Source organism: Oncorhynchus gorbuscha, linkage group LG19, assembly GCF_021184085.1.
Source record: "Oncorhynchus gorbuscha isolate QuinsamMale2020 ecotype Even-year linkage group LG19, OgorEven_v1.0, whole genome shotgun sequence".
NCBI lineage: Eukaryota > Metazoa > Chordata > Actinopteri > Salmoniformes > Salmonidae > Oncorhynchus > Oncorhynchus gorbuscha.
Genome location: NC_060191.1, coordinates 33,959,255 through 33,972,006, shown reverse-complemented (window position 1 = coordinate 33,972,006; position 12,752 = coordinate 33,959,255). Strand labels below are relative to the sequence as shown.

General features: G+C 46.3%; 1 protein-coding gene across 1 annotated transcript in view; it reads right to left on the bottom strand.

Moving 5' to 3' along the window:
• The window catches only part of LOC124006392 (protein jagged-1b-like), a 55,587-nt gene extending 43,624 nt beyond the window's left edge, over positions 1-11,963 (bottom strand). Inside the window, exons 1-2 of the mRNA XM_046316384.1 lie at positions 11,159-11,963; positions 3,195-3,536 (exon numbers count right to left, since the gene is read on the bottom strand). Of these exons, the coding sequence (XP_046172340.1) occupies positions 3,195-3,536; positions 11,159-11,308 (492 nt within the window). The 5' untranslated portion in view covers positions 11,309-11,963. The remainder of the gene's footprint in view (positions 1-3,194; positions 3,537-11,158) is intronic.
• Between the last annotated feature and the right edge of the window lie 789 nt (positions 11,964-12,752).

Here is a 12,752-nt window from a genome sequence, read left to right as displayed (position 1 = left end):
TGCTTTGATATTTTATATCTGAACGGAAACGCCTTGGCTAAAACGTCCCAGACTGGGCCGCTAGCTGTCCCTGGACTTGGGAGTCAAACTGCAGCCAAATACTTCAGTCCATATGATTAGACAGTGAGGGGCTAGGAGACACATGTGCGCACACACACACACACACACACACACACACACACACACACACACACACACACACACACACACACACACACACACACACACACACACACACACACACACACACACACACACACACACACACACACACACACACACACACACACACACACACTTCCTTGAATAGATGAGTGGAGAGAAAGAGCAAGGGCAGGAGATAAAGAGAGCTCACCTTTCCTCATAATGACTGTGCTCACCTGTTCATCCCCCTCACCTGGGGCAGAGGGATCAGAATACTGCCTGAGCACCCCCCTCTGTCTCCCCCCCACGGCCTCTCCCCTACCTCCCAGAGATGGCCAGGTCTTTCGGAGCATGCAGTTGCATGGTTTGCTAACTATCTGTCTGATAGAACTCAGTGCACTCAATTTGATGGGCTTATGTCTGTTAAATTGTTTGTCTTGAATGGTGTGCCCCAAGGCTCTGTACTTGATTCTATCTTATTCACTATCTATATAAATTATTTAGACAAAAATGTCCAAAATGCACAACATAATTTTTATGCTGATGATACTGTTATTTACTGTTGTGCCTCGTCTCTTACAAAAGCTTTCCAGAACATGCAAACTTATTTTTATACTGTTCAACATACCTTGTGTCAATTGAAGCTTATCCTCAATACTGAGGAAACTAAACTAATGTTGTTTTCTAATGCAAGAAATAGACCTCTGAACTTTTCACCTATTACTACCTGTCAGGGCAAGGAGATTGAGGTTGTAACCTCATGTAAATATCTTGGAATTTTAATTGATGACGGCCTCTCTTTTAAATTGCATATTCAACAACTTACAAAAACATTGAAGCTGAAATTGGGATTTTATTTTAGGAATAAGGCCTGTTATCCTTTTGAAGTCAGAAGGAGGCTAGTATCAGCTACATGTATGCCTTTACTAGACTATGGGGATATTTTATATATGAATGCTTCCGCTCAGTGTTTGAGATCAATTGACACTCTTTACCATGGCACTTTGAGATTTATTTTAAACTGCAAAACCCTTACGCACCACTGCACTTTGTATACCACGGTTGGCTGGCCTTCTCTAGTCACTCGTAGGCTCAGTCACTGGTATACTTTTATTTACAAAGCCATTTTGGGTTTACTACCTTTTTATTTGTGCATTTTTATGTGGTGGGTACTCTCTTCGTTCGCTGGACTTTATCCTGCTAACTGTTCCAAATGTCCGAACTGAATTTGGTAAAAGGGCTTTTATGAACTCTGCGCCATCGTCTTGGAATGCCTTACAAAATACTTTTAATCTGGAAGTACTTGTCTGTCTGTAATTTTTTGTAATGACTTGGTGCTGCCTATCTTGGCCAGGGTGCTCTTGAAAAGAGATTTTAATCTCAATGAGCCCTTCCTGGTTAAATAAAGGTTCAATAAAAAATAAAGCCATCCCCATAGAGATGCTGGCCTGCCTCGGAGTCCCCCCCCCCCCTTCCCCTGCAGCCCAGCCCGCCCCACGGCCAGGGCCTGAAACTGATCCAGAGAAGACTTTCTGCTGGAGAATTTTCTCACACTCATACCTGCCACTCACACGCCTCCCCAACATGGAGGAGAGTCACTGACACGGACCGTGTATGAAGACACACTTCCACAGGCGAATGGACTGATACCGATTAACGTGAGGCGGATAAACGCGGAGGCGCTGCTTGCGTGCGCGCATGTGTTCCAGATGCCTGAAGCCAGGACACACAGACCTGTGCGCTCCAACACCAGACCAGCTGGTGAGCATGACCAGCCTTATTCCCGGTCCGCCTCTAAATCTCCACCAGGGCTTTGCACAATATTAAAAACATTATTACTAGGCAATATGAATATAATTACAACCATACCGTCAGCTCTCGTTCCCCGTTACTATAATACTTTCATTATGAATAACCATTCAACCTCACGGAGGAGGTCAGAAACGAAGCATTCCAGACCTTAATCAAATATAGACCGCTCGCATTGAGACAGCAAACGTTGAAATAAACAAACGCTCCCATCTCAGGAAGGAAGACAATGTGGATCAGTCGTCCTGTGTGTGCCAAGTCATCTAAAAGGGATACTCGCTGTGGCTCTGGCCCTGAAACGACTCGGGCAAACAGACATTAATTATAGTAAAAAAAACAAACAGGGAACTACTTCTAATGGGCGTGGATGAAGGGATGGAAGGAAGGAATGAAAGGATGGAAATGGGGTTGGGGGGGGGACTGCTCGTTGAGGACTTTAGTGCTTTCTACCACCAGCTAAAAGCTTTCACCCCCCTCCAGTTGTCTTTCCAGTCCCTTTCCAACCCCCCCCCCCCTAGCGAACATCTCAGGGCTTAGTAACAGTCAAATAGAACAACATATTTTTGAGCAGCAGCAATACACAAACCTATGTGAGCCAGAACCAACAGACTTGGACAGTCTTTGGTCGGGGGCTTTTCTATCCCCCCCTCAAGCCCTCCACTCAACCTCAAGGCTTCAAAATTACTCTTTAATTGTATTTGTTGTTTCTATTTTCCCCTCTTCCTGTATTGTTTGGGTCCTCCTTATGGGGGACGGAAGACGAGAAAGATAGAATTGGATTATCGATGGGTCTAATGTGCGATTAATAGGCCTGCTCTTTAATGAATACACGAGTCGTAGCCCCAGCCTGGACTCCGTATCTGATACAGACACAGGCAAGTCGATACACGAAGTCAGACAGAGAGGAGCGATATCAGGGACTTTAACGGAGAGAAGAAAAAAACGCAACAGGGAAGAGTTTAGGAGGAGAGAGAGAAAGGGATGGATAAAGAGAGACAGAAGGAGAATGAGGGAGAGAGAGAGAGAGGAGGGAGAAAGAGCATCATCTCAGCATCGCACCCAGTGCCCGTGTTTAGACGAGCAGAAAACTGCCACTAGCTTGAGCAAATAGAAGCAAAGCCTCTTGACTGAATGCTAAGAGCTAGTGTCAACACTGTCACAGGTCTCTGTGAGTGTTGACCTACTTGAACCGCAACATGTTTACCATGGTAACCACATTGTAGCTCCACTTCTATACTCACCGGCCAGGCGTATTTGAAGGGAATGACAATGTGTCCTGTAGTGACATCCCCTCCTCCTCCGCCTCCTCCCCCTCCTCCGTCGTGACCTCGATGACGGAGGGACTGGGTGTTGCCCCCCAGGACGGTGGTGCTGCCCACCCCGAAGGTGCAGGCTCCGGTGGGGACGACGCGGGCCTGGTACTCCTTGAGGCAGGCCTTGAAGAAGGTGTCACACTGGTCCCTGAGAGAGCAGCGCTGCCCCTCGGTGGCCTGGAGGTCACAACACTCTCCACTCTGCAGCACACCTTGGGGGTTCTGGAAGTGACGGATCTGCAGCTCAAACATCCCCACTGCACATACAGCCTGGAGAGGGGGGGGAGACAGGAGAGTTAGGATGAGGTATAACTCACACACACACACAGCCTGGAGAGAGAGGGAGACAGGAGAGTTAGGATGACATATAACTCACACACACACACACACAGCCTGGAGAGGGAGGGAGACAGGAGAGTTAGGATGAGGTATAACTCACACACACACATACACACACACAGCCTGGAGAGGGAGGGAGACAGGAGAGTTAGGATGAGGTATAACTCACACACACACAGCCTGGAGAGAGAATGCTGTTCATCGACTACAGCTCGGCATTCAACACCATAGTACCCTCCAAGCTCGTCATCAAGCTCGAGACCCTGGGTCTCGACCCCGCCCTGTGCAACTGGGTACTGGACTTCCTGACGGGCCGCCCCCAGGTGGTGAGGGTAGGCAACAACATCTCCTCCCCGCTGATCCTCAACACGGGGGCCCCACAAGGGTGCGTTCTGAGCCCTCTCCTGTACTCCCTGTTCACCCACGACTGCGTGGCCACGCACGCCTCCAACTCAATCATCAAGTTTGCGGACGACACAACAGTGGTAGGCTTGATTACCAACAACGACGAGACGGCCTACAGGGAGGAGGTGAGGGCCCTCGGAGTGTGGTGTCAGGAAAATAACCTCACACTCAACGTCAACAAAACTAAGGAGATGATTGTGGACTTCAGGAAACAGCAGAGGGAACACCCCCCTATCCACATCGATGGAACAGTAGTGGAGAGGGTAGCTAGTTTTAAGTTCCTCGGCATACACATCACAGACAAACTGAATTGGTCCACTCACACTGACAGCGTCGTGAAGAAGGCGCAGCAGCGCCTATTCAACCTCAGGAGGCTGAAGAAATTCGGCTTGTCACCAAAAGCACTCACAAACTTCTACAGATGCATAATCGAGAGCATCCTGGCGGGCTGTATCACCGCCTGGTACGGCAACTGCTCCACCCTCAACCGTAAGGCTCTCCAGAGGGTAGTGAGGACTGCACAACGCATCACCGGGGGCAAACTACCTGCCCTCCAGGACACCTACACCACCCGTTGTTACAGGAAGGCCATAAAGATCATCAAGGACATCAACCACCCGAACCACTGCCTGTTCACCCCGCTATCATCCAGAAGGCGAGGTCAGTACAGGTGCATCAAAGCTGGGACCGAGAGACTGAAAAACAGCTTCTATCTCAAGGCCATCAGACTGTTAAACAGCCACCACTAACACTGAGTGGCTGCTGCCAACACACTGTCATTGACACTGACCCAACTCCAGCCATTTTAATAATGGGAATTGATGGGAAATGATGTAAATATATCACTAGCCACTTTAAACAATGCTACCTTATATAATGTTACTTACCCTACATTATTCATCTCATATGCATATGTATATACTGTACTCTACATCATCGACTGCATCCTTATGTAACACATGTATCACTAGCCACTTTAACTATGCCACTTTGTTTACTTTGTCTACACACTCATCTCATATGTATATACTGTACTCGATACCATCTACTGTATGCTGCTCTGTACCATCACTCATTCATATATCCTTATGTACATGTTCCTTATCCCCTTACACTGTGTATAAGACAGCAGTTTTGGAATTGTTAGTTAGATTACTTGTTGGTTATCACTGCATTGTCGGAACTAGAAGCACAAGCATTTCGCTACACTCGCATTAACATCTGCTAACCATGTGTATGTGACAAATAAATTTTGATTTGATTTGATTTGATTTGAGGGAGACAGGAGAGTTAGGATGAGGTATAACACACACACACGCACAGCCTGGAGAGAGAGGGAGACAGGAGAGTTAGGATGAGGTATAACTCACACACACGCACACACACACAGAATCATATACACCACCCAAAGAGAGGGTGAATCTACGGAAACAAAAACAACTGGTTTGTTGAAAAAACGTTAATGAATGTGATGAATACACCTGATCAATGGGTGAAGTATAGCATTTCAACCCAGTGCTTTCCAGCAATGGGATTCTATCTCTCTCTCTCTCTCTCTCTCTCTCTCTCTCTCTCTCTCTCTCTCTCTCTCTCTCTCTCTCTCTCTCTCTCTCTCTCTCTCTCTCTCTCTCTCTCTCTCTCTCTCTCTCTCTCTCTCTCTCTCTCTCTCTCTCTCTCTCTCTCTCTCTCTCTCTCTCTCTCTCTCTCTCTCTCTCTCTCTCTCTCTCTCTCTCTCTCTCTCTCTCTCTCTCTCTCTCTCTCTCTCTCTCTCTCTCTCTCTACTGTCATCCTTTTCTAAGTGGTATAAAAAAAGAGGGTGATTGAGAAAGGAAAAACAACATTGATTCACACACCCCATCAATCAAATCCCTTCATCCCAATGGAGAGACACGCCCCCACTCCAGCAATCCCCTCTCTCTCTCCGTATCTGTCCATTTATCTCCCTCTATCTGTCTCCATCTTTCCCTCCTAGCTTATTTACCCTCCTCCCTCCCTCGCTCTCTTTATCTTCCTCTTTCACCTCTCCCCTCCCCTGTGTCATGCCCTTCCTACACCTCTCCATCTAGCGCCTTCCTTTCTTTCTTCTCCTGTATCAGTACCCCTCCCTTCTTTTCTCTCCCTCTCTCCCCAGTGGGACTCAGACACTGGGAACCTGGCCACGGTTTCTCGGTCCTTCTCCTCCACTTCCTCCTCTATCTGGGAACAGGCTGCAACTCTTTCCCTCTGCACCAGCTCTTCTTCTTTATATTTCTTCATTTCATCTCTCTGTCTCTCTCTTTCTCCCTCTCTCTGTCTCTCTCTTTCTCCCTCTCTCTGTCTCTCTCGTTCTCCATCTCTCTGTCTCTCTCTTTCTCCCTCTCTCTGTCTCTCTTGTTCTCCATCTCTCCCTCTCCCTTTTCCCAGAGCCTACAAAGCATATTCTTCTCAGCTGGGTGCAGAAGGGGACAGACAAGCTGGTAGAGCTAACAAGCCCCCCAGAGGGACAGGTGTGTGTTTGTGTATGTTGGTGTGTTGTATGGCAAGGAAATAATGGTTAGGATTTCCAACCACTATTAAAGCACAAACCACACACACACACACACACACACACACACACACACACACACACACACACACACACACACACACACACACACACACACACACACACACACACACACACACACACACACACACACACACACACACACACACATGTCACATGCACACACGTCACACACACACACACACACACACACACACACACACACACACACACACACACACACACACACACACACACACACACACACACACACACACACACACACACACACACACACACACACACACACACACGTCACACATACACAATGAAATTATGCAATAACGAATAACGGTGTAATAGTCTTGACAAAAGCCAGATAGAAGAATAGCTGGTAAGTCAGCCCATTGTGCTGTTGTATTGTGTCCCTCACCTGCCCCTGTCCCTGGGCTAGGGGGCTAAACTCTCCTACATCAAACAGCTTGTGGAGATACAGGCCCACTCATCACTCTGCATCCTCCTTTCTTCCTCTCCCCCCCCCCCCCCCCCTTTCTCAGCCATTCCGGGCATACCTGGGTTTCAGCGCTCCATCTGACCGCTCCAAGCCCTCAGCCTCGAGCATCACCGTGGAGAGCTGTGGTAATTAAGTCCCCAATGAACCCAAAAACAGGGTGAGACCAGGACCACAACCTGACCCTGGATGAACCCGGTTGGATTGTACACTTACTAACTCTATTGTTAAAACCTCTTAGATGTAATGGCAAAATAGACCTACCCGAAAGGAACTGCTATTCGTGTGTAATTACATGATTCTGACATGCCAAAACGTATTTTAAAGAAGACATCTGGGAGACGAGGAAATCATCAGAAGATTGGAGTTACATAGTTCAGAATACACAAAATCAAGCACACACGAAATAACCGTTTTCTTTTTTCATTTTAAAGTCATCTTTCATTGACAAGCTATAAGTGAATTGTTGATGCCCAGAGCTGGAAACACATCAGACGGCTTTCCACAACATGTGAGCAATATCAGAGAAAAAAAATGGGATTGATCGACCTAACAACTAGAAATGGACAGATGTTTTAGTGAGTGATGTCAGGTGTGGACACGGGACGTTTCCAAGTGTCGATACAACCTCTCCAAAGTGGCATATGTGTGTAAATTAGATCATTCCAGTGCTGTCACATATTTGCAATCCCTAAATGCTATTTGTTCAGTATGAAAACACATTTTCCATATCAATTACCATAACAACCTCACTCAAACATGGTGGTGTTATGAGGTATCCAGGGGACATTCAAGTGTCCTTTCAACCTCTCCAAAGTCTCCAAATGTGGTAATTACACTGTTTTTGCACGCACTGGATATGCCTGAAAAGGTATTGTTCACAATCAAATAAAATGAACTACATTTCTACAACACCAACCTCTCTCAAACATTGTGGTGGTGTCGGTGGACATTACAGGGGATATCCAAATGTGTTCATCATATTTTTCATGCGCAAAGATATAGTCACTCGGTCGATATTCGATATTCGTTGCCATTAAGTCATACATCATCAGATAACATTGGAAATAGGCTAGATTTGCTCCTACCAACCTAAGGATTATCATAACACCTTTGTCGCTATAGCTCAAGCACAGACCAAAAGGAAGCTTTACCGTGTAAAATGATGGCTGTTTGGTGAAAGCGTTGAGTAGAAGAAAAAAAGTACTCTCGGGGCTGGTGATCAAAAACGGTAGGTCACAGGTAGGCAAATAAGACATCCTCATGATCTGTGGAGTCCCGGTTTTTGGTGTGAATCAACGTATTTGGTCTTTATTTCGTTTGTGCTTCACAAAGCTAACCCGAATGTAGGTAACAGCCGTCTTGAAATTAGGTCTTTGGCTCGGCCTGCCCTTATACATTTGTATGCCCATATATGGTAGTAAGTCACACCAAAAATGTTAAGGCACAGATCAATAGCCAATATATTCAGCTTTCCGCAGATACCCTGATTTTGCAGATAGGGGCTACCGTTCTCATACCAGACTGAATTGAATTTTTAAAAATCAAATAGGGGGTTTAAGAGGTTTTAAACACTTAACTTTTAACACTGTTAAATATGGCACTATCTTGACTGTTCTGTAATAACATAGTAATATCAGAACAACATTATACACTGTATCAAACAACATTAATATATCATCCTGAATGCTCTTATCTGCATTGCACTGAATTTGACACATCCCCAGAGCTCTACTCTTACATGTTATAGTATCTTCAATGCTGAAATGGATGCAGTATATCAACTCTCCTGTGCTGATCCTACATTATAAATGTCCCACAGCACAGTAGAAAGGTCTGCATCATACTGCAGTAGGGGAAGGGATGTTATATTAGTGAAGAGCTTCAGAGCTGGGTGCAGAGATCCATGTGGATCATTCACATGCCCCAGCGCTACATGGCTGTGGCCGCTGGCCAACACACACACCCCAGTCCATGAGTCCACACACACACACACACACACACACGCACACATGTACGCACACACACACACACACATGGGCATCTCATTTCACATAAATGCACATACACACACACACAGAACGTTCTATCTTGCCTCTGCACTGAGGGCTGTGTCACTCCGCCAGTTGGGGGCCCTTTTAGGCCGACAACCATAGCCTGGGGGTGGGTATGGGAGGGGAAGAGTAGAGAACACATTCAGCCAGCGCTCTACCTCCAGGCTTTCCCTCTTGGTCTGTGTGAACTTGAACTTGAATGTGACAGGCCCATGTCCAATTTGACTGCAGGTGAATTGGTTTTCTATGTGGTCATAGTGGTTTGAGTGTTGTGTTTTTGAATCAAACTCATTATTACATAGTTATTACAACTATAAGGTAGCTTATAAGGTAGTTTCTCGGCATACACATCAGTGACAAACTCAAATGGTTCACCCATTCAGGAGGCTGAAGAAATTTGGCTTGGCACCTAAAACCCTTACAAACTTTTACAGATGCACAATTGAGAGCATCCTGTTAGGCGGTATCACCAGCTGGTACGGCAACTGCACCTCCCGCAACCACAGGGCTCTCCAGCGAGTGGTGTAGTCTGCCCAACGCATCACCGGGGGCAAACTACCTATCCCCCAGGACATCTTCAGCACCTGATGTCACAGGAAGGCCAAAAAGATAATCAAGGACAACAACCACTCGAGCCACTGCATGCACTCCGCTATCATCCAGAAGGCGAGGTCAATACAGGTGCATCAAAGCTATGACCGAGAGACAGAAAAACAGCTTCTATCTCAAGGCCATCAGACTGTTAAATAGCCATCACTAGCATATTAGAGGCTGATGCCTATATACATAGACTTGAAATAACTGGCCACTTTAATAAATGAAACACTAATCACTTGAATAATGTTTACATATTTTGCATTACTCATCTCATATGTATATACTGTATTAAATTCTACTGTATCTTAGTCTATGCCGCTCTGACATTGCTCGTCCATATATTTATATATTCATAATTCCACTTTTACTTAGATGTGTGTGTATTGAGTGTATTGTTGTGAAGTTGTTAGATGTGACTTTTTAGATATGACTGCACTGTTGGAGCTAGAAACACAAGCATTTCGCTACAGCCGCAATAACATCTGCTAAACACGTGTATGTGGAGGCGAAAGAAATGCACAGCTATTTAGGCGAGGTGCTGGCTGGCGACGTAGAACACTCGAGAAATGAAAGGAGAGCCGCACACTCGAGGAAGCTCAGATGCAATCATTTAATAAGACGCTGGTAAGACAAGACCGAACGGGTCAACACGTGTACGTGACCAATAAAATTTGATTTGATTTAGATGTATACTATGCTGGACTATTCCTGGTCGTCTGCAGAGCTTTTACATACTGTAGAGAGAGAGGATGGACTACATTGTGTGAAGAAATTAAGGGAGGCACTGACTGTAAGACACGTGAATAAACACACACACACACATTACAAGTACACCCACGCAACACACACACACACACAAACTGACCAACAATTCCCGTGAATCCCCTTTCATCGTGTGATCGTGTTCATAATATTCACAAGGTTGACTTGTGCGTGTACTGTAGTAGTAAACACATAGAAGACAGCCTTACTCCATCCACGGACACCATAACGTTTAGCTTGTTTATCTCCCATAAAGGATGTATTTTTACACCATTAGAGCCCACAGGAGACTGTGTTCAGAACATTTCCCTCTGCAGGTTCTGGTTTAAACAATGCACCTCGTGGATGGGTCTTCTAGCATTCTTCAACAGGAAAACAAATCAATTGCAGTGTAATAGTCTTCGAATGCCAATAGCAAACATTGGTGTAATGAAAGGTCATGCTTGGTGAAGGTTTGATCATGTAGCCTATAGAAGAAAGGACACGCCCATGGAGCAACAAGTGGATGACCAGACAATTAAGACGCACAACAACAGGTGGGCACCGCGCTATTAGAAGCAACTGTAGACATATTGACCAGAGAAACAGGGAAGTAGAATGTGGGCAAAATGATTGAATATGTGGGAAGAAAACACCGACTGTAAAAGTCAGGGCAGGTTTAAACAACGGCCAAAAATAGCGCTTAATCGGTGCGGCTTACCTGCGGCTGCAGAGCAAGGGCGATGAGAAAAATCACGGTCCACTGCTGTCTCCAGCGCCGATCTCTCCTCATCTCCGTCCTGGCGCAGCTCCTCTCACCTCCGCTGCAGCAATCAACCGGATTTCGTCCGTGCGCTCTTTCTCTCTCCATCTCAACGTCAAAGGATCGAGGACAAACAACGAGGCAGTATCCCCTCTTCTCTATAATATCCCTTTCTCGGCTATCTTTAAGCGCCAGTTCATCGTTTGGTACTAGGCTTGAGAGAAAGCATTATTGCCTAACTTGTATTGTTCCCCTTGTGGAGTTCCTCCTGCCTGCCCGCCCCGCCTCGACCCTTCTCCCCGGCTTCTCCCTCTTGGTGCGGTGTCAAGGGTGGGTCTCTCCTCAGAAGAAAAAAACACTCTCACTCCACCAGGTCGATCTTCACTCCACCTGCCGTTAAGAGGCTTTGAATGTCAGACCTGCTGGCTCCCTGACTTGAGCTCTCATCCCAATTACACTCTCCTTATGCGCAACGCACTCGCCCTTCAAACTAAACCCATAGGCATACACCCTTTCCTTCTTTGCGCCACGGACTCAAATTGATACCCAAATGAAATAGGATCTCCCTCTCTTCCAGTCCAGACTCTACTCTCTCTTGTTTATCCACTGCATGCTGCGTCCCTCACTCTTTCCGTAGGCTTTCCAACCCGGTGTGGTCACTTCGCTCAGGGCTACGGATCCGAATCACCCAGGTCCCGGGCAAGGCTCTGTGCGTATCGGCTGTGGGAAAGAACTCGGCGAACAAGGATGCCAGCCAGTGACGAGAGGCTGTGTGTGTGGGGGGCGAGGAGGGTGTGTCCTCAGGCAGGGGATATCCGTCTTCTCTTTTTATGTGCACGCGGTCTGTGCGCTTGCACCCCTGGACGGTTCCTATGGGTTCCCATCGTTGCTGGAATGCCTGTCCTCTCCTTTCTGTCTCTCACCATCTCGCAGAGCCATTAAACAAAGGAGTAGGTAGGTATTGATTATAATTATACTGTTTTAATTACCCTTGTAGAAAAGTGTAACTGCATGAGCAGGCTTTTGATAGCCTATAAAAAATGACCATCTTGAACCTCTTTTCAAATAATTTCTCTCGCCTATTTGACCATGAAATTAGATATTGTGTAATTCAACTAGACTCTGTAATAGAATAATGGGCCTAACCCCGGTTTCGGGCCTCGGTTAATCCGGTATAGATCAAAGCGCCGCTGTGCCAATTAAGTAGGCTATCGGCCACAGTCTGCACTGTCTGTAACTGTTCGGGAAAACTGAAATAGTTTCTATGGGACTACCTCAGCGCAATTAGGAGACCGCTTATTATGGTAGTGGAGAATGTATTTACTAACAGAATCCATTCAGGCCTGTGTGCAAAACAAATCGGAGAGAGAAGAAAATACATTAAAGTTTGAGAGTGGCCAAACGGGTGGCAAAGTATGTGGTGTTTATGCTGTGCTATTCTTACATAGCCGGACCGCAGCTGACGATTGGACGTTTAAAATCGTTTGATTATGAGTGTACACGAAAGGACATGACATCATTTCTTCCAGCTCTGGCCGTCTCGTGTCTGTGT